Genomic DNA, 23,895 nt, shown 5'->3' with positions numbered 1-23,895 from the left:
GGAGACAGGAGTATAGAGGTGTATTTAATATGGAGGAGTATAGAGGTGTATTTAATATGGAGACAGGAGTATAGAGGTGTATTTAATATGGAGACAGGAGTATAGAGGTGTATTTAATATGGAGACAGGAGTATAGAGGTGTATTTAATATGGAGACAGGAGTATAGAGGTGTATTTAATATGGAGACAGGAGTATAGAGGTGTATTTAATATGGAGACAGGAGTATAGAGGTGTATTTAATATGGAGGAGTATAGAGGTGTATTTAATATGGAGACAGGAGTATAGAGGTGTATTTAATATGGAGACAGGAGTATAGAGGTGTATTTAATATGGAGACAGGAGTGTATTTACCTGGTCATTCATCACAACCATATTACGGCTGAAGAGGTCATGATGTGTGATGATCCCTGTGAACCACTGAGTGGCCGAGTCTTGTCTGTAAACACGAACTCGGTAACCATTTAATGAATACGGACCTGAAGGAGAGGGGACAGGAGCAACATGGTGACACACAGCATGGTGACACACAGCATGGTGACACACAGCATGGTGACACACAGCATGGTGACACACAGCATGGTGGCATGGTGACACACAGCATGGTGACACACAGCATGGTGACACACAGCATGGTGACACACAGCATGGTGACACACAGCATGGTGGCATGGTGACACACAGCATCGTGGGGGTTAAACACAGACTGAAACTATTCACTTATTCCACTTCAGATACCAATTCAGACATCTGTAGCTCGGCTAGATGTACCAATTCAGACATCTGTAGCTCGGCTAGATGTACCAATTCAGACATCTGTAGCTAGGCTAGATGTACCAAATCAGACATCTGTAGCTTGGCTAGATGTACCAATTCAGACATCTGTAGCTCGGCTAGATGTACCAATTCAGACATCTGTAGCTCGGCTAGATGTACCAATTCAGACATCTGTAGCTCGGCTAGATGTACCAATTCAGACATCTGTAGCCTGGCTAGATGTACCAATTCAGACATCTGTAGCCTGGCTAGATGTACCAATTCAGACATCTGTAGCCTGGCTAGATGTACCAATTCAGACATCTGTAGCCTGGCTAGATGTACCAATTCAGACATCTGTAGCCTGGCTAGATGTACCAATTCAGACATCTGTAGCCTGGCTAGATGTACCAATTCAGACATCTGTAGCTCGGCTAGATGTACCAATTCAGACATCTGTAGCCTGGCTAGATGTACCAATTCAGACATCTGTAGCCTGGCTAGATGTACCAATTCAGACATCTGTAGCCTGGCTAGATGTACCAATTCAGACATCTGTAGCCTGGCTAGATGTACCAATTCAGACATCTGTAGCTTGGCTAGATGTACCAATTCAGACATCTGTAGCTAGGCTAGATGTACCAAATCAGACATCTGTAGCTTGGCTAGATGTACCAATTCAGACATCTGTAGCTCGGCTAGATGTACCAATTCAGACATCTGTAGCTCGGCTCGATGTACCAATTCAGACATCTGTAGCTCGGCTCGATGTACCAATTCAGACATCTGTAGCTCAGCTAGATGTACCAATTCAGACATCTGTAGCTAGGCTAGATGTACCAATTCAGACATCTGTAGCTAGGCTAGATGTACTAATTCAGACATCTGTAGCTAGGCTAGATATACCAATTCAGACATCTGTAGCTAGGCTAGATGTACCAATTCAGACATCTGTAGCTCGGCTAGATGTACCAATTCAGATATCTGTAGCTAGGCTAGATGTACCAATTCAGATATCTGTAGCCTGGCTAGATGTACCAATTCAGACATCTGTAGCCTGGCTAGATGTACCAATTCAGACATCTGTAGCTTGGCTAGATGTACCAATTCAGACATCTGTAGCTAGGCTAGATGTACCAATTCAGATATCTGTAGCCTGGCTAGATGTACCAATTCAGACATCTGTAGCCTGGCTAGATGTACCAATTCAGACATCTGTAGCTTGGCTAGATGTACCAATTCAGACATCTGTAGCTAGGCTAGATGTTCTTCCTGACCCGCCATACACATTCAATATCAGAGACCTGTCTGAAACGCTTCAAATGTCTCTCTGTCCATTAGCACCACAGAGAGGTCCCTGAGGTACATGCACCTTGGCCAGAGTCTGCAGACAAGACAGATCTGGTTACTAGACTAGGGAGTCCATTAGCACCACAGAGAGGTCCCTGAGATACATGCACCTTGGCCAGAGTCTGCAGACAAGACAGATCTGGTTACTAGACTAGGGAGTCCATTAGCACCACAGAGAGGTCCCTGAGGTACATGCACCTTGACCAGAGTCTACAGACAAGACAGATCTGGTTACTAGACTAGGGAGTCCATTAGCACCACAGAGAGGTCCCTGAGGTACATGCACCTTGACCAGAGTATACAGACAAGACAGATCTGGTTACTAGACTAGGGAGTCCATTAGCACCACAGAGAGGTCCATGGGGTACATGCACCTTGGCCAGAGTCTACAGACAAGACAGGTCTGGTTACTAGACTAGGGAGTCCATTAGCACCACAGAGAGGTCCCTGAGGTACATGCACCTTGGCCAGAGTCTACAGATAAGACAGATCTGGTTACTAGACTAGGGAGTCCATTAGCACCACAGAGAGGTCCCTGAGGTACATGCACCTTGACCAGAGTCTACAGACAAGACAGATCTGGTTACTAGACTAGGGAGTCCATTAGCACCACAGAGAGGTCCCTGAGGTACATGCACCTTGGCCAGAGTCTGCAGACAAGACAGATCTGGTTACTAGACTAGGGAGTCCATTAGCACCACAGAGAGGTCCCTGAGGTACATGCACCTTGGCCAGAGTCTGCAGACAAGACAGATCTGGTTACTAGACTAGGGAGTCCATTAGCACCACAGAGAGGTCCATGAGGTACATGCACCTTGGCCAGCGTCTACAGACAAGACAGATCTGGTTACTAGACTAGGGAGTCCATTAGCACCACAGAGAGGTCCATGAGGTACATGCACCTTGGCCAGAGTCTGCAGACAAGACAGATCTGGTTACTAGACTAGGGAGTCCATTAGCACCACAGAGAGGTCCCTGAGGTACATGCACCTTGACCAGCGTCTACAGACAAGACAGATCTGGTTACTAGACTAGGGAGTCCATTAGCACCACAGAGAGGTCCCTGAGGTACATGCACCTTGACCAGAGTCTACAGTAGGGTTCTATATAGGGAATAGGGCTCTGGTCAACAGTAGTGTTCTATATAGGGAATAGGGCTCTGGTCAACAGTAGTGTTCCATATAGGGAATAGGGCTCTGGTCAACAGTAGTGTTCCATATAGGGAATAGGGCTCTGGTCAACAGTAGTGTTCTATATAGGGAATAGGGCTCTGGTCAACAGTAGTGTTCTATATAGGGAATAGGGCCCTGGTCAACAGTAGTGTTCTATATAGGGAATAGGGCTCTGGTCAACAGTAGTGTTCCATATAGGGAATAGGGCTCTGGTCAACAGTAGTGTTCTATATAGGGAATAGGGCTCTGGTCAACAGTAGTGTTCCATATAGGGAATAGGGCTCTGGTCAACAGTAGTGTTCCATATAGGGAATAGGGCTCTGGTCAACAGTAGTGTTCTATATAGGGAATAGGGCTCTGGTCAACTGTAGTGTACTATATAGGGAATAGGGCTCTGGTCAACAGTAGTGTTCTATATAGGGAATAGGGCTCTGGTCAACAGTAGTGTTCTATATAGGGAATAGGGCCCTGGTCAACAGTAGTGTTCTATATAGGGAATAGGGCTCTGGTCAACAGTAGTGTTCTATATAGGGAATAGGGCTCTGGTCAACAGTAGTGTTCTATATAGGGAATAGGGCTCTGGTCAACAGTAGTGTACTATATAGGGAATAGGGCTCTGGTCAACAGTAGTGTACTATATAGGGAATAGGGCTCTGGTCAACAGTAGTGTTCTATATAGGGAATAGGGCTCTGGTCAACAGTAGTGTTCTATATAGGGAATAGGGCTCGAAGGACTAAGCATCATCACAGTGAACAGACAAGTTGGTTGGGTTTGTTAAATATTAAACACATCAGTGTTTCTTACCTTGCAAAAAAATGTCCTGAACCTTTTGATCTTTGAGCCAGAACCTGACCTCTTCATGAAGCTGAGGGTTGTCCCTGAGAACAGGACTCAAACTATCCACTTCCTCCTGCAGACACAGACGGAGGAGCGGACACGTTAGAACCCTATTACAGTGCCTTGCGAAAGTATTCGGCCCCCTTGAACTTTGCGACCTTTTGCCATATTTCAGGCTTCAAACATAAAGATATAAAACTGTATTTTTTTGTGAAGAATCAACAACAAGTGGGACACAATCATGAAGTGGAACGACATTTATTGGATATTTCAAACTTTTTTAACAAATCAAAAACTGAAAAATTGGCCGTGCAAAATTATTCAGCCCCCTTAAGTTAATACTTTGTAGCGCCACCTTTTGCTGCGATTACAGCTGTAAGTCGCTTGGGGTATGTCTCTATCAGTTTTGCACATCGAGAGACTGAAATTTTTTCCCATTCCTCCTTGCAAAACAGCTCGAGCTCAGTGAGGTTGGATGGAGAGCATTTGTGAACAGCAGTTTTCAGTTCTTTCCACAGATTCTCGATTGGATTCAGGTCTGGACTTTGACTTGGCCATTCTAACACCTGGATATGTTTATTTTTGAACCATTCCATTGTAGATTTTGCTTTATGTTTTGGATCATTGTCTTGTTGGAAGACAAATCTCCGTCCCAGTCTCAGGTCTTTTGCAGACTCCATCAGGTTTTCTTCCAGAATGGTCCTGTATTTGGCTCCATCCATCTTCCCATCAATTTTAACAATTTTCCCTGTCCCTGCTGAAGAAAAGCAGGCCCAAACCATGATGCTGCCACCACCATGTTTGACAGTGGGGATGGTGTGTTCAGCTGTGTTGCTTTTACGCCAAACATAACGTTTTGCATTGTTGCCAAAAAGTTCAATTTTGGTTTCATCTGACCAGAGCACCTTCTTCCACATGTTTGGTGTGTCTCCCAGGTGGCTTGTGGCAAACTTTAAACGACACTTTTTATGGATATCTTTAAGAAATGGCTTTCTTCTTGCCACTCTTCCATAAAGGCCAGATTTGTGCAATATACGACTGATTGTTGTCCTATGGACAGAGTCTCCCACCTCAGCTGTAGATCTCTGCAGTTCATCCAGAGTGATCATGGGCCTCTTGGCTGCATCTCTGATCAGTCTTCTCCTTGTATGAGCTGAAAGTTTAGAGGGACGGCCAGGTCTTGGTAGATTTGCAGTGGTCTGATACTCCTTCCATTTCAATATTATCGCTTGCACAGTGCTCCTTGGGATGTTTAAAGCTTGGGAAATCTTTTTGTATCCAAATCCGGCTTTAAACTTCTTCACAACAGTATCTTGGACCTTCCTGGTGTGTTCCTTGTTCTTCATGATGCTCTCTGCGCTTTTAACGGACCTCTGAGACTATCACAGTGCAGGTGCATTTATACGGAGACTTGATTACACACAGGTGGATTGTATTTATCATCATTAGTCATTTAGGTCAACATTGGATCATTCAGAGATCCTCACTGAACTTCTGGAGAGAGTTTGCTGCACTGAAAGTAAAGGGGCTGAATAATTTTGCACACCCAATTTTTCAGTTTTTGATTTGTTAAAAAATTTTGAAATATCCAATAAATGTCATTCCACTTCATGATTGTGTCCCACTTGTTGTTGATTCTTCACAAAAAAATACAGTTTTATATCTTTATGTTTGAAGCCTGAAATGTGGCAAAAGGTCGCAAAGTTCAAGGGGGCCGAATACTTTCGCAAGGCACTGTATATACATACTAAAGACCATTCAGTACATTACAACTGGAGGTAGAACCCTATTATATACATAGTAAAGACCATTCAGTACATTACAACTGGAGGTAGAACCCTATTATATACATACTAAAGACCATTCAGTACATTACAACTGGAGGTAGAACCCTATTATATACATACTAAAGACCATTCAGTACATTACAACTGGAGGTAGAACCCTATTATATACATACTAAAGACCATTCAGTACATTACAACTAGAAGTAGAACCTGTGTATTATACCAGACAATACATTACGTATTTACTACAATTAAAAACCAAGAAACCATCTTTTAAGTGAGAAGTAGGCACTGGTCTGAAGCAGAAAATGAGGAAATTCATGAGCCCCACGATGTCTACTTTCCTTTCATCCATGCACCAATGTCTACTCCACCCATGCTCTACCAAGGTTTTCCAGCACCAATGTCTACTCCGCCCATGCTCTACCAAGGTTTTCCAGCACCAATGTCTACTCCACCCATGCTCTACCAAGGTTTTCCAGCACCAATGTCTACTCCACCCATGCTCTACCAAGGTTTTCCAGCACCAATGTCTACTCCACCCATGCTCTACCAAGGTTTTCCAGCACCAATGTCCACTCCACCCATGCTCTACCAAGGTTTTCCAGCACCAATGTCCACTCCACCCTTGCTCCACCAAGGTTTTCCAGCACCAATGTCTACTCCACCCTTGCTCTACCAAGGTTTTCCAGCACCAATGTCTACTCCACCCTTGCTCCGCCCAAGTCAACCATTCTTAATCTTTGGTCTTTTGCTCGAGGCATGGTTCACATACTTTTTCTTGCCACTGTGTGTGTGTGTGTGTGTGTGTGTGTGTGTGTGTGTGTATTCCAGGGTTTTTCTTTATTTTCTACATTGTAGAATAATAGTGAAGACGTCAAAACTATGAAATAACACATGGAATTATGTAGTCACCAGAAACCTGTGTATTTTAGATTCATCAGCTACCCTTTGCCTTGATGACAGCTCTGCACACACTTGATAGATAGACAGTAGATCTGGGTCTACCTGTGTGTAGATATGGAGGAAGAGAACCAGACAACAACAGATCTGTGTCTAACTGTGTGTAGATATGGAGGAAGAGAACCAGACAGACAACAGATCTGTGTCTAACTGTGTAGATAAGGAGGAAGAGAAGAGAACCAGACAGACAACAACAAATCTGTGTCTAACTGTGTGTAGATATGGAGGAAGAGAAGAGAACCAGACAGACAACAACAAATCTGTGTCTAACTGTGTAGATAAGGAGGAAGAGAAGAGAACCAGACAGACAACAACAGATATGTGTCTAACTGTGTGTAGATATGGAGGAAGAGAAGAGAACCAGACAACAACAAATCTGTATCTAACTGTGTGTAGATATGGAGGAAGAGAAGAGAACCAGACAACAACAGATCTGTATCTAACTGTGTGTAGATATGGAGGAAGAGAACCAGACAACAACAGATCTGTGTCTAACTGTGTGTAGATATGGAGGAAGAGAAGAGAACCAGACAACAACAGATCTGTATCTAACTGTGTGTAGATATGGAGGAAGAGAACCAGACAACAACAGATCTGTCTCCCTGTGTGTAGATATGGAGGAAGAGAAGAGAACCAGACAACAACAGATCTGTGTCTAACTGTGTGTAGATATGGAGGAAGAGAAGAGAACCAGACAACAACAGATCTGTATCTAACTGTGTGTAGATATGGAGGAAGAGAACCAGACAACAACAGATATGTGTCTAACTGTGTGTAGATATGGAGGAAGAGAAGAGAACCAGACAACAACAGATCTGTGTCTAACTGTGTAGATATGGAGGAAGAGAAGAGAGCCAGACAGACAACAACAGATCTGTGTCTAACTGTGTAGATATGGAGGAAGAGAAGAGAACCAGACAGACAACAACAGATCTGTATCTAACTGTGTAGATATGGAGGAAGAGAAGAGAACCAGACAACAACAGATCTGTATCTAACTGTGTGTAGATATGGAGGAAGAGAAGAGAGCCAGACAACAACAGATCTGTGTCTACCTGTTTGTAGATATGGAGGAAGAGAAGAGAGCCAGACAGACAACAACAGATCTGTGTCTAACTGTGTGTAGATATGGAGGAAGAGAACCAGACAGACAACAACAGATCTGTGTCTAACTGTGTATATATGGAGGAAGAGAAGAGAACCAGACAACAACAGATCTGTATCTAACTGTGTGTAGATATGGAGGAAGAGAAGAGAGCCAGACAACAACAGATCTGTATCTAACTGTGTGTAGATATGGAGGAAGAGAAGAGAACCAGACAACAACAGATCTGTGTCTAACTGTGTGTAGATATGGAGGAAGAGAACCAGACAACAACAGATCTGTGTCTACCTGTGTGTAGATATGGAGGAAGAGAAGAGAACCAGACAACAACAGATCTGTGTAGATATGGAGGAAGAGAACCAGACAACAACAGATCTGTATCTAACTGTGTGTAGATATGGAGGAAGAGAAGAGAACCAGACAACAACAGATCTGTGTAGATATGGAGGAAGAGAAGAGAACCAGACAACAACAGATCTGTATCTAACTGTGTGTAGATATGGAGGAAGAGAAGAGAACCAGACAACAACAGATCTGTGTCTACCTGTTTGTAGATATGGAGGAAGAGAAGAGAGCCAGACAGACAACAACAGATCTGTGTCTAACTGTGTATATATGGAGGAAGAGAAGAGAACCAGACAGACAACAGATCTGTGTCTACCTGTGTAGATATGGAGGAAGAGAAGAGAGCCAGACAGACAACAACAGATCTGTGTAGATATGGAGGAAGAGAAGAGAACCACAGACAACAGATCTGTATCTAACTGTGTGTATATATGGAGGAAGAGAAGAGAACCAGACAGACAACAACAGATCTGTATCTAACTGTGTGTATATATGGAGGAAGAGAAGAGAACCAGACAACAACAGATCTGTATCTAACTGTGTAGATATGGAGGAAGAGAAGAGAACCAGACAACAACAAATCTGTATCTAACTGTGTGTATATATGGAGGAAGAGAAGAGAACCAGACAACAACAGATCTGTATCTAACTGTGTAGATATGGAGGAAGAGAAGAGAACCAGACAACAACAAATCTGTATCTAACTGTGTGTATATATGGAGGAAGAGAAGAGAGCCAGACAGACAACAACATATCTGTGTCTAACTGTGTGTAGATATGGAGGAAGAGAAGAGAACCAGACAACAACAAATCTGTATCTAACTGTGTGTATATTTGGAGGAAGAGAAAGGAAGGAGCCAGTAAACTGTGAATTTGTAGAAGGACAGAATAGCTAACAGTAAAATGGCCCACTATATTTTCCTGGGTTTAGACAGACCATGTCAACCAAGTTGGTCATCTTTTTCCACCCACATAAACACACTAAGTTTAAAAGCAAACTGGCTAGGGGGCTGGGAGGACCCTAACCCTGGCTGGGGGGCTGGGAGGACCCTAACCCTGGCTGGGGGGCTGGCTGGGGGCTGGGAGGACCCTAACCCTGTCTGGGGGGCTGGGAGGACCCTAACCCTGTCTGGACGGGCTGGCTGGGGGGGTCTGGGAGGACCCTAACCCTGTTTGGACGGGCTGGCTCGGGGTCTGGGAGGACCCTAACCCTGGCTGGGGGGCTGGGAGGACACTAACCCTGGCTGGGGGCTAAAGAGTATTCAGTACATTACAACTGGAGGTAGAACCCTATTATATACATACTAAAGACCATTCAGTACATTACAACTGGAGGTAGAACCCTATTATTTACATACTAAAGACCATTCAGTACATTACAACTGGAGGTAGAACCCTATTATATACATACTAAAGACCATTCAGTACATTACAACTGGAGGTAGAACCCTATTATATACATACTAAAGACCATTCAGTACATTACAACTGGAGGTAGAACCCTATTATATACATACTAAAGACCATTCAGTACATTACAACTGGAGGTAGAACCCTATTATATACATACTAAAGACCATTCAGTACATTACAACTGGAGGTAGAACCCTATTATATACATACTAAAGACCATTCAGTACATTACAACTGGAGGTAGAACCCTATTATATACATACTAAAGACCATTCAGTACATTACAACTGGAAGTAGAACCCTATTATATACATACTAAAGACCATTCAGTACATTACAACTGGAGGTAGAACCCTATTATATACATACTAAAGACCATTCAGTACATTACAACTGGAGGTAGAACCCTATTATTTACATACTAAAGACCATTCAGTACATTACAACTGGAGGTAGAACCCTATTATATACATACTAAAGACCATTCAGTACATTACAACTGGAGGTAGAACCCTATTATATACATACTAAAGACCATTCAGTACATTACAACTGGAGGTAGAACCCTATTATATACATACTAAAGACCATTCAGTACATTACAACTGGAAGTAGAACCTGTGTATTATACCAGACAATACATTACGTATTTACTACAATTAAAAACCAAGAAACCATCTTTTAAGTGAGAAGTAGGCACTGGTCTGAAGCAGAAAATGAGGAAATTCATGAGCCCCACGATGTCTACTTTCCTTTCATCCATGCACCAATGTCTACTCCACCCATGCTCTACCAAGGTTTTCCAGCACCAATGTCTACGCCGCCCATGCTCTACCAAGGTTTTCCAGCACCAATGTCTACTCCACCCATGCTCTACCAAGGTTTTCCAGCACCAATGTCTACTCCACCCATGCTCTACCAAGGTTTTCCAGCACCAATGTCTACTCCACCCATGCTCTACCAAGGTTTTCCAGCACCAATGTCCACTCCACCCATGCTCTACCAAGGTTTTCCAGCACCAATGTCCACTCCACCCATGCTCTACCAAGGTTTTCCAGCACCAATGTCCACTCCACCCTTGCTCCACCAAGGATTTCCAGCACCAATGTCCACTCCACCCATGCTCTACCAAGGTTTTCCAGCACCAATGTCTACTCCACCCATGCTCTACCAAGGTTTTCCAGCACCAATGTCTACTCCACCCATGCTCTACCAAGGTTTTCCAGCACCAATGTCTACTCCACCCTTGCTCCGCCCAAGTCAACCATTCTTAATCTTTGGTCTTTTGCTCGAGGCATGGTTCACATACTTTTTCTTGCCACTGTGTGTGTGTGTGTGTGTGTGTGTGTGTGTGTGTGTGTGTGTGTGTGTGTGTGTGTGTGTGTGTGTGTGTGTGTGTGTGTGTGTGTGTGTATTCCAGGGTTTTTCTTTATTTTCTACATTGTAGAATAATAGTGAAGACGTCAAAACTATGAAATAACACATGGAATTATGTAGTCACCAGAAACCTGTGTATTTTAGATTCATCAGCTACCCTTTGCCTTGATGACAGCTCTGCACACACTTGATAGATAGACAGTAGATCTGGGTCTACCTGTGTGTAGATATGGAGGAAGAGAACCAGACAACAACAGATCTGTGTCTAACTGTGTGTAGATATGGAGGAAGAGAAGAGAACCAGACAGACAACAGATCTGTGTCTAACTGTGTAGATAAGGAGGAAGAGAAGAGAACCAGACAGACAACAACATATCTGTGTCTAACTGTGTGTAGATATGGAGGAAGAGAAGAGAACCAGACAACAACTAATCTGTATCTAACTGTGTGTAGATATGGAGGAAGAGAAGAGAACCAGACAACAACAGATCTGTATCTAACTGTGTGTAGATATGGAGGAAGAGAAGAGAACCAGACAACAACAGATCTGTATCTAACTGTGTGTAGATATGGAGGAAGAGAAGAGAACCAGACAACAACAGATCTGTATCTAACTGTGTGTAGATATGGAGGAAGAGAACCAGACAACAACAGATCTGTGTCTAACTGTGTGTAGATATGGAGGAAGAGAAGAGAACCAGACAACAACAGATCTGTATCTAACTGTGTGTAGATATGGAGGAAGAGAACCAGACAACAACAGATCTGTATCTAACTGTGTGTAGATATGGAGGAAGAGAACCAGACAACAACAGATCTGTCTCCCTGTGTGTAGATATGGAGGAAGAGAAGAGAACCAGACAACAACAGATCTGTGTCTAACTGTGTGTAGATATGGAGGAAGAGAAGAGAACCAGACAACAACAGATCTGTATCTAACTGTGTGTAGATATGGAGGAAGAGAACCAGACAACAACAGATATGTGTCTAACTGAGTGTAGATATGGAGGAAGAGAAGAGAACCAGACAACAACAGATCTGTGTCTAACTGTGTAGATATGGAGGAAGAGAAGAGAGCCAGACAGACAACAACAGATCTGTGTCTAACTGTGTAGATATGGAGGAAGAGAAGAGAACCAGACAGACAACAACAGATCTGTATCTAACTGTGTAGATATGGAGGAAGAGAAGAGAACCAGACAACAACAGATCTGTATCTAACTGTGTGTAGATATGGAGGAAGAGAAGAGAGCCAGACAACAACAGATCTGTGTCTACCTGTTTGTAGATATGGAGGAAGAGAAGAGAGCCAGACAGACAACAACAGATCTGTGTCTAACTGTGTGTAGATATGGAGGAAGAGAACCAGACAGACAACAACAGATCTGTGTCTAACTGTGTATATATGGAGGAAGAGAAGAGAACCAGACAACAACAGATCTGTATCTAACTGTGTGTAGATACGGAGGAAGAGAAGAGAACCAGACAACAACAGATCTGTGTCTAACTGTGTGTAGATATGGAGGAAGAGAACCAGACAACAACAGATCTGTGTCTACCTGTGTGTAGATATGGAGGAAGAGAAGAGAACCAGACAACAACAGATCTGTGTAGATATGGAGGAAGAGAACCAGACAACAACAGATCTGTATCTAACTGTGTGTAGATATGGAGGAAGAGAAGAGAACCAGACAACAACAGATCTGTGTAGATATGGAGGAAGAGAAGAGAACCAGACAACAACAGATCTGTATCTAACTGTGTGTAGATATGGAGGAAGAGAAGAGAACCAGACAACAACAGATCTGTGTCTAACTGTGTAGATATGGAGGAAGAGAAGAGAACCAGACAACAACAGATCTGTGTCTACCTGTTTGTAGATATGGAGGAAGAGAAGAGAGCCAGACAGACAACAACAGATCTGTGTCTAACTGTGTGTAGATATGGAGGAAGAGAACCAGACAGACAACAACAGATCTGTGTCTAACTGTGTATATATGGAGGAAGAGAAGAGAACCAGACAGACAACAGATCTGTGTCTACCTGTGTAGATATGGAGGAAGAGAAGAGAGCCAGACAGACAACAACAGATCTGTGTAGATATGGAGGAAGAGAAGAGAACCACAGACAACAGATCTGTATCTAACTGTGTGTATATATGGAGGAAGAGAAGAGAACCAGACAGACAACAACAGATCTGTATCTAACTGTGTGTATATATGGAGGAAGAGAAGAGAACCAGACAACAACAGATCTGTATCTAACTGTGTAGATATGGAGGAAGAGAAGAGAACCAGACAACAACAAATCTGTATCTAACTGTGTGTATATATGGAGGAAGAGAAGAGAACCAGACAACAACAGATCTGTATCTAACTGTGTAGATATGGAGGAAGAGAAGAGAACCAGACAACAACAAATCTGTATCTAACTGTGTGTATATATGGAGGAAGAGAAGAGAGCCAGACAGACAACAACATATCTGTGTCTAACTGTGTGTAGATATGGAGGAAGAGAAGAGAACCAGACAACAACAAATCTGTATCTAACTGTGTGTATATATGGAGGAAGAGAAAGGAAGGAGCCAGTAAACTGTGAATTTGTAGAAGGACAGAATAGCTAACAGTAAAATGGCCCACTATATTTTCCTGGGTTTAGACAGACCATGTCAACCAAGTTGGTCATCTTTTTCCACCCACATAAACACACTAAGTTTAAAAGCAAACTGGCTAGGGGGCTGGGAGGACCCTAACCCTGGCTGGGGGGCTGGGAGGACCCTAACCCTGGCTGGGGGGCTGGCTGGGGGCTGGGAGGACCCTAACCCTGTCTGGGGGGCTGGGAGGACCCTAACCCTGTCTGGACGGGCTGGCTGGGGGGTCTGGGAGGACCCTAACCCTGTTTGGACGGGCTGGCTCGGGGTCTGGGAGGACCCTAACCCTGGCTGGGGGGCTGGGAGGACACTAACCCTGGCTGGGGGCTGGGGGGACACTAACCCTGGCTGGGGGGCTGTGAGGACCCTAACCCTGTCTGGGGGGCTGGGACGACCCTAACCCTGGCTGGGGGTCTGGGAAGACCCTAACCCTGGCTGGGAGGACCCTAACCTTGGCTGGGGGGCTGTGAGGACCCTAACCCTGTCTGGGGGGCTGGGAGGACCATAACCCTGTCTGGGGGGCTGGGAGGACCATAACCCTGGCTGGGGGGCTGGGAGGACCATAAGCCTGGCTGGGGGGCTGGGAGGACCCTAACCCTGGCTGGGGGGCTGGGAGGACCCTAACCTTGGCTGGGGGTCTGGGAGGACCCTAACCTTGGCTGGGGGGCTGGGAGTACCCTAACCCTGGCTGGGGGCTGGGAGGACCCTAACCCTGGCTGGATGGGCTGGCTGGGGGTCTGGGAAGACCCTAACCCTGGCTGGGAGGACCCTAACCTTGGCTGGGGGGCTGTGAGGACCCTAACCCTGTCTGGGGGGCTGGGAGGACCATAACCCTGGCTGGGGGGCTGGGAGGACCATAAGCCTGGCTGGGGGGCTGGGAGGACCATAAGCCTGGCTGGGGGGCTGGGAGGACCCTAACCTTGGCTGGGGGTCTGGGAGGACCCTAACCTTGGCTGGGGGTCTGGGAGGACCCTAACCTTGGCTGGGGGGCTGGGAGTACCCTAACCCTGGCTGGGGGCTGGGAGGACCCTAACCCTATCTGGATGGGCTGGCTGGGGGTCTGGGAGGACCCTAACCCTGGCTGGGGGTCTGGGAGGACCCTAACCCTGGCTGGGGGGCTGGGAGGACCCTAACCCTGGCTGGGGGGCTGGGAGGACCGAGCTGGGGGACTGTTGTCCACGGATCCAATTAGAAAATACCAATGCCTGTTATGTCTTTCTCTCTCCCCCTCTGTTTTTCTCTCTGGCCCGCCTGCCCTCCCCTCCCCTTCTCTCTCTGGCCCTCCTCCCCTCCCCTTCTCTCTCTGGCCTTCCTCCCCTCCCCTTCTCTCTCTGGCCCTCCTCCCCTCCCCTTCTCTCTCTGGCCCTCCTCCCCTCCCCTTCTCTCTCTGGCCCTCCTCCCCTCCCCTTCTCTCTCTGGCCCTCCTCCCCTCCCCTTCTCTGTCTGGCCCTCCTCCCCTCCCCTTCTCTGTCTGGCCCTCCTCCCCTCCCCTTCTCTCTCTGGCCCTCCTCCCCTCACCTATCTCTCTGGCCCTCCTCCCTTCCCCTTCTCTCTCTGGCCCTCCTCCCCTCCCCTTCTCTCTCTGGCCCTCCTCCCCTCCCCTTCTCTCTCTGGCCCCCCTTCTCTCTCTGGCCCTCCTCCCCTCCCCTTCTCTCTCTGGCCCTCCTCCCCTCCCCTTCTCTCTCTGGCCCTCCTCCCCTCCCCTTCTCTCTCTGGCCCTCCTCCCCTCCCCTTCTCTCTCTGGCCCTCCTCCCCTCCCCTTCTCTGTCTGGCCCTCCTCCCCTCCCCTTCTCTCTCTGGCCCTCCTCCCCTCCCCTTCTCTCTCTGGCCCTCCTCCCCTCCCCTTCTCTGTCTGGCCCTCCTCCCCTCCCCTTCTCTCTCTGGCCCTCCTCCCCTCCCCTTCTCTCTCTGGCCCTCCTCCCCTCCCCTTCTCTCTCTGGCCCTCCCCTTCTCTCTCTGGCCCCCCTCCCCTCCCCTCCTCTCTCTGGCCCTCCTCCCCTCCCCTTCTCTCTCTGGGCTGTAACATCAGTGTGTTGGAGGATCTTCTATTTGTTCCAGTTAGGGTGTTGCTGCGTTATGGAATTTAAAATACTTCCAGATACAACTTTGACCCAGAAAAACAAGGCTTCCTCTTCCCGTCCCTTTCTACTACTGAGACAGGAAGGCAGAGGGGAGAGAGGGTGTGTGTGAGTGTGAGAGGCAGCTCAGACACTCTTCTGCTCTCTGTGCAGGCCTTGGAAGCCCCCGTCTTCAACAGACAGGACCGACCGACCGACCGACCGGACCGACAGACAGACCGACAGGACTGACAGACAGGGCTCCAGGCTCTAATCAGCTGAGGAGAGCATCCACATATCAGGTAGCTGAAGTTCTGTGTGGGTCTCTGTGTGTGTGTGTGTGTGTGTGTGTGTGTGTGTGTGTGTCTCGACAACAGTGTGGATTTAAATTACAGTCCTATCATGACTTCCCATCCATCATTCCATAATTAACCAACTAGCCTATACCTGACCTATACATCAATTAGACAGTCAACAGTATGGTTGGTAGACCTATACATCCATCCATTAGACAGTCAACAGTATGGTTGGTAGACCTATACATCCATTAGACAGTCAACAGTATGGTTGGTAGACCTATACATCCATCAGACAGTCAACAGTATGGTTGGTAGACCTATACATCCATCAGACAGTCAACAGTATGGTTGGTAGACCTATACATCCATCCATTAGACAGTCAACAGTATGGTTGGTAGACCTATACATCCATAGACAGTCAACAGTATGGTTGGTAGACCTATACATCCATAGACAGTCAACAGTATGGTTGGTAGACCTATATATCCATCAGACAGTCAACAGTATGGTTGGTAGACCTATACATCCATTAGACAGTCAACAGTATGGTTGGTAGCCCTATACATCCATTAGACAGTCAACAGTATGGTTGGTAGCCCTATACATCCATTAGACAGTCAACAGTATGGTTGGTAGCCCTATACATCCATTAGACAGTCAACAGTATGGTTGGTAGCCCTATACATCCATCCATTAGACAGTCTACAGTATGGTTGGTAGACCTATACATCCATAGACAGTCAACAGTATGGTTGGTAGACCTATACATCCATAGACAGTCAACAGTATGGTTGGTAGCCCTATACATCCATCCATTAGACAGTCAACAGTATGGTTGGTAGACCTATACATCCATTAGACAGTCAACAGTATGGTTGGTAGACCTATACATCCATCCATTAGACAGTCTACAGTATGGTTGGTAGACCTATACATCCATTAGACAGTCAACAGTATGGTTGGTAGACCTATACATCCATCCATTAGACAGTCAACAGTATGGTTGGTAGACCAATACATCCATAGACAGTCAACAGTATGGTTGGTAGGCCTATACATCCATTAGACAGTCAACAGTATGGTTGGTAGACCTATACATCCATTAGACAGTCAACAGTATGGTTGGTATCCCTATACATCCATTAGACAGTCAACAGTATGGTTGGTAGACCTATACATCCATCAGACAGTCAACAGTATGGTTGGTAGACCTATACATCCATCCATCAGACAGTCAACAGTATGGTTGGAAGACCTATACATCCATTAGACAGTCAACAGTATGGTTGGTAGACCTATACACCCATTAGACAGTCAACAGTATGGTTGGTAGACCTATACATCCATCAGACAGTCAACAGTATGGTTGGTAGACCTATACATCCATTGGACAGTCAACAGTATGGTTGGTAGACCTATACATCCATCAGACAGTCAACAGTATGGTTGGTAGCCCTATACATCCATCCATTAGACAGTCAACAGTATGGTTGGTAGACCTATACATCCATCCAGTAGACAGTCAACAGTATGGTTGGTAGACCTATACATCCATCAGACAGTCAACAGTATGGTTGGTAGACCTATACATCCATTAGACAGTCAACAGTATGGTTGGTAGACCTATACATCCATAGACAGTCAACAGTATGGTTGGTAGCCCTATACATCCATCCATTAGACAGTCTACAGTATGGTTGGTAGACCTATACATCCATTAGACAGTCAACAGTATGGTTGGTAGCCCTATACATCCATCCATTAGACAGTCTACAGTATGGTTGGTAGACCTATACATCCATTAGACAGTCAACAGTATGGTTGGTAGACCTATACATCCATCCATTAGACAGTCAACAGTATGGTTGGTAGACCAATACATCCATAGACAGTCAACAGTATGGTTGGTAGGCCTATACATCCATCAGACAGTCAACAGTATGGTTGGTAGACCTATACATCCATAGACAGTCAACAGTATGGTTGGTAGCCCTATACATCCATCCATTAGACAGTCTACAGTATGGTTGGTAGACCTATACATCCATCCATTAGACAGTCAACAGTATGGTTGGTAGACCTATATATCCATCAGACAGTCAACAGTATGGTTGGTAGACCTATACATCCATTAGACAGTCAACAGTATGGTTGGTAGCCCTATACATCCATTAGACCAGGGGTGTCAAAGTCAAATGGACGGAGGGCCAAATAAAAAAATCAGCTACAAGACGAGGGCCGGACTGTTCGAATGTTCATTGAAAAATTTTTAAATGACGCATATAGTCTAGTGAACCTAATTGAACCTACTGAAAACCTAACAAATATATTACAATATGATCAGATAAATAAAGCAATATTTTCTTATGGCTCTGTCAGTAATCTTTAATTTTCAACAGACACAAAAGACAAATTTCCTTTATATAAATATCCCCATAACATGAACATTAAATGAAAGAAACCGGTATTCAAGGCACCATCAGTAGACTATATTTTCTATTTTAGCAAAAGTGGGCTAAATTTACTTCAAAGAAAAAACAATAATAGCAATTTTCTATCATCCACTCAACTGAAATATTTTTAAAATATAATTGGATTGAAATACAAAAAAATAAAGTGCAAAAATCTATTAATCAAAAACAACACTTTGTTTAAGGAGAAGTAACATGCAGTGAAAACAAATATTAAATTTTAACTTTTAAACTTGAACTGAGTAAAAACTCTAAATATGTGATTGCACAGTAATGTTCACTTGTTTGAGGTTGAGGGTGATACTTGGTGGTGTCCCATCTTTTCCACAAGTTCATCAATGTTCGGGGTAAGGCTCTGAGCTGAAGAAATCCTCAGAATTGAGTGGAGGTGTTCAGCAGTAAGTCGACTTCTGTGTGATGTTTTGTTCAGGTTCATCAAAGAAAACAGTTGTTCACACAGGTATGTGCTGCCAAACATAGACAACGTTTGAGCAGCCTGGATGCGCAGCTGGGGCATTGTGCCGGGGAGGAAACGGGCGAACTCCGCAGCACCCACTGCCGCATATTTTGCCCTCAGTGCATCATTGCATTGGAGGTCAATCAACTCCATTTGGAGGTTTGGTGGTGAGCTTTCCACGTCAACAGCAAATGGGTTACCGAGCAGTTCCAACCTGCTTTTTTGTGCTTCAAAGTCAGCAAATCGGCGTCGAAAGTCAGCGGCAAGCATACCTATTTTATCAGCCAACTGTGTGCTCGGGAACGCACTGGTAGAGAGCTTCTCTTTCATGGTCTGGCAGCTGGGAAAGTGGCTCAAATTTTCTTTCCGCATCTGCGTCTCCCACAGAGTCAGTTTGGTTTTAAATGCCTTCACTGTACTGTACATATCAGAGATGACACGATCCCGACCCTGCAGCTGCAAGTTTATTGCATTCAGATGACTCGTAATGTCACACAGAAAAGCCATTTCACACAGAAACATTTCGTCTCGGAGTTGTGTTGTGTCTTTCCCTTTGCTGTCCAAGAACAGACAAATCTCCTCACGAAGCTCGAAACATCTTTGAAGCACCTTTCCCTGGCTTAGCCATCGCACCTCTGTGTGATAAGGCAAATCACCATGCTCCGTTTCTAACTCCGTCAGAAATGCCTTGAACTGGCGGTGATTCAAACCTTTGGCTCTGATAAAGTTAACTGTGCGCGTGATGATGCTCATTACATGCTCCATTTTCAAGGCTTTACCGCACAACGCTTCCTGGTGTATGATACAATGATAAGCTGTCAGCTCACCTGTCGCGTTTTCCTCTTGCATCTTTTCCCGTATCTTCGCCACCAGTCCGCTCCTGTGTCCACACATCGCAGGTGCTCCGTCGGTTGTCAAACCCACGAGTTTTTCCCAAGGCAGCTCCATCTCATTTACACATCTTGACACCTCTTCATACAAATCATGCCCCGTAGTTGTGCCATGCATAGGACGTAAAGCCAAAAACTCCTCTGTCACGCTTAGGTTGGAGTCCACTCCGCGGATGAAAATTGACAACTGGGCAATGTCAGAAATGTCGGTGCTCTCATCCACAGCCAAGGAATATGCAATAAAATCTTTTCCCTTTTTCACAAGCTGCTCTTTTAGATTGATGGACAACTGGTCTACTCTCTCGGCAATGGTGTTTCTGCTCAGACTCACATTTAAAAAGAGTTGCCTTTTTTCTGGGCAAACTTCGTCACAAACTTTAATCATGCAGTTTTTGATGAAATCCCCCTCCGTAAATGGCCGGGCTGATTTAGCGATCTCTTCTGCCAAAATAAAACTGGCCTTGACAGCAGCCTGGCCTTGTGATTTGGCTTTTTTGAACAGAGCCTGTCGAGATTTGAGGCCTCGTTTTAATTCCTCTGCCTTTTGTAGCCTTTGTTCCATGTCCATATTCTTGTTTTTGTCCGCGTGTTTCGTTTCATAATGTCGTCTCAGATTATACTCTTTCAGTACCGCCACACTTTCTCCACACAGAAGACACACAGGTTTTCCAGCTACCTTCGTGAACATATACTCCGACTCCCACCTTGTTTGAAACCCCCGGTTCTCAGTATCCACCTTCCGTTTTGCCATTTTTGATGGGTATCTGAAAGTTAATTTTACTGTGATGCTGACGACTGCTGTGCCAATAAATATTGAAATGAAGCAGCCTACTGCTCGGTGCGTCACCTTTGCATTGTGGGAAATGTAGTATTGGTGCGTGTAAAAGATCTGCGGGCTGCCGGCTTGCTGCGGGCCGGTTCTAATAATAAATCAAGATCATCCCAGGGGCCGTAAAAAACCTTCTTGCGGGCCGGATGTGGCCCGCGGGCCTTGACTCTGACATATGTGCATTAGACAGTCAACAGTATGGTTGGTAGACCTATACATCCATCCATTAGACAGTCAACAGTATGGTTGGTAGACCTATACATCCATCCATTAGACAGTCAACAGTATGGTTGGTAGACCTATACATCCATTAGACAGTCAACAGTATGGTTGGTAGCCCTATACATCCATCCATCAGACAGTCAACAGTATGGTTGGTAGACCTATACATCCAACCATCACACAGTCAACAGTATGGTTGGTAGACCTATACACCCATTAGACAGTCAACAGTATGGTTGGTAGCCCTATACATCCATCCATCAGAGAGTCAACAGTATGGTTGGTAGCCCTATACATACATCCATTAGACAGTCAACAGTATGGTTGGTAGACCTATACACTCATTAGACAGTCAACAGTATGGTTGGTAGCCCTATACATCCATTGGACAGTCAACAGTATAGTTGGTAGACCTATACATCCATAGACAGTCAACAGTATGGTTGGTGGACCTATACATCCATCCATTAGACAGTCAACAGTATGGTTGGTAGACCTATACATCCATTAGACAGTCAACAGTATGGTTGGTAGACCTATACATCCATCCATTAGACAGTCAACAGTATGGTTGGTAGACCTATACATCCATCAGACAGTCAACAGTATGGTTGGTAGACCTATACACCCATTAGACAGTCAACAGTATGGTTGGTAGCCCTATACATCCATTGGACAGTCAACAGTATAGTTGGTAGACCTATACATCCATAGACAGTCAACAGTATGGTTGGTGGACCTATACATCCATCCATTAGACAGTCTACAGTATGGTTGGTAGACCTATACATCCATTAGACAGTCAACAGTATGGTTGGTAGACCTATACACCCATTAGACAGTCAATAGTATGGTTGGTAGCCCTATACATCCATCCATTAGACAGTCAACAGTATGGTTGGTAGACCTATACATCCATTAGACAGTCAACAGTATGGTTGGTAGCCCTATACATCCATCCATTAGACAGTCAACAGTATGGTTGGTAGACCTATACATCCATTAGACAGTCAACAGTATGGTTGGTAGACCTATACATCCATCAGACAGTCAACAGTATGGTTGGTAGACCTATACATCCATTAGACAGTCAACAGTATGGTTGGTGGACCTATACATCCATCCATTAGACAGTCTACAGTATGGTTGGTAGACCTATACATCCATTAGACAGTCAACAGTATGGTTGGTAGACCTATACACCCATTAGACAGTCAATAGTATGGTTGGTAGCCCTATACATCCATCCATTAGACAGTCAACAGTATGGTTGGTAGACCTATACATCCATTAGACAGTCAACAGTATGGTTGGTAGACCTATACATCCATTAGACAGTCAACAGTATGGTTGGTAGCCCTATACATCCATCCATTAGACAGTCAACAGTATGGTTGGTAGACCTATACATCCATTAGACAGTCAACAGTATGGTTGGTAGACCTATACATCCATCCATTAGACAGTCAACAGTATGGTTGGTAGACCTATACATCCATCCATCACACAGTCAACAGTATGGTTGGTAGCCCTATACATCCATCCATTAGACAGTCAACAGTATGGTTGGTAGCCCTATACATCCATTGGACAGACAACAGTATAGTTGGTAGACCTATACATCCATAGACAGTCAACAGTATGGTTGGTGGACCTATACATCCATCCATTAGACAGTCAACAGTATGGTTGGTAGACCTATACACCCATTAGACAGTCAACAGTATGGTTGGTAGCCCTATACATCCATCCAGTAGAAAGTCAACAGTATGGTTGGTAGACCTATACATCCATTAGACAGTCAACAGTATGGTTGGTAGACCTATACATCCATCAGACAGTCAACAGTATGGTTGGTAGACCTATACATCCATCCATCACACAGTCAACAGTATGGTTGGTAGACCTATACATCCATTAGACAGTCAACAGTATGGTTGGTAGACCTATACATCCATCCATTAGACAGTCAACAGTATGGTTGGTAGACCTATACATCCATCCATCACACAGTCAACAGTATGGTTGGTAGCCCTATACATCCATCCATTAGACAGTCAACAGTATGGTTGTTAGACCTATACATCCATAGACAGTCAACAGTATGGTTGGTGGACCTATACATCCATCCATTAGACAGTCAACAGTATGGTTGGTAGACCTATACATCCATCAGACAGTCAACAGTATGGTTGGTAGACCTATACACCCATCCATTAGACAGTCAACAGTATGGTTGGTAGACCTATACATCCATAGACAGTCAACAGTATGGTTGGTGGACCTATACATCCATCCATCAGACAGTCAACAGTATGGTTGGTAGCCCTATACATCCATCCATTAGACAGTCAACAGTATGGTTGGTAGACCTATACATCCATAGACAGTCAACAGTATGGTTGGTGGACCTATACATCCATTAGACAGTCAACAGTATGGTTGGTAGCCCTATACATCCATCCATCAGACAGTCAACAGTATGGTTGGTAGACCTATACATCCATAGACAGTCAACAGTATGGTTGGTGGACCTATACATCCATTAGACAGTCAACAGTATGGTTGGTAGACCTATACATCCATCCATTAGACAGTCAACAGTATGGTTGGTAGACCTATACATCCATCAGACAGTCAACAGTATGGTTGGTGGACCTATACATCCATCCATTAGACAGTCTACAGTATGGTTGGTAGACCTATACATCCATTAGACAGTCAACAGTATGGTTGGTAGACCTATACACCCATTAGACAGTCAACAGTATGGTTGGTAGCCCTATACATCCATCCAGTAGAAAGTCAACAGTATGGTTGGTAGACCTATACATCCATTAGACAGTCAACAGTATGGTTGGTAGACCTATACATCCATCAGACAGTCAACAGTATGGTTGGTAGACCTATACAT

General features: G+C 44.9%; 1 protein-coding gene across 9 annotated transcripts in view; it reads right to left on the bottom strand.

The window, feature by feature from the left end:
- Positions 1–23,895, bottom strand: part of LOC110512159 (probable JmjC domain-containing histone demethylation protein 2C) — a 268,260-nt gene that overhangs the window by 110,512 nt on the left and 133,853 nt on the right. For all 9 annotated transcript variants that reach the window (XM_036959745.1, XM_036959751.1, XM_036959750.1 and 6 more), the window contains exons 4-5: positions 4,083–4,188; positions 354–478 (exon numbers count right to left, since the gene is read on the bottom strand). In XM_036959745.1, the coding sequence (XP_036815640.1) occupies positions 354–478; positions 4,083–4,188 (231 nt within the window). The remainder of the gene's footprint in view (positions 1–353; positions 479–4,082; positions 4,189–23,895) is intronic.

Source organism: Oncorhynchus mykiss, chromosome 23 (assembly GCF_013265735.2).
Source record: "Oncorhynchus mykiss isolate Arlee chromosome 23, USDA_OmykA_1.1, whole genome shotgun sequence".
Lineage (NCBI taxonomy): Eukaryota > Metazoa > Chordata > Actinopteri > Salmoniformes > Salmonidae > Oncorhynchus > Oncorhynchus mykiss.
Note: the sequence above shows the minus strand (reverse complement) of the source record. Positions and strands in the feature narration are given on the sequence as shown.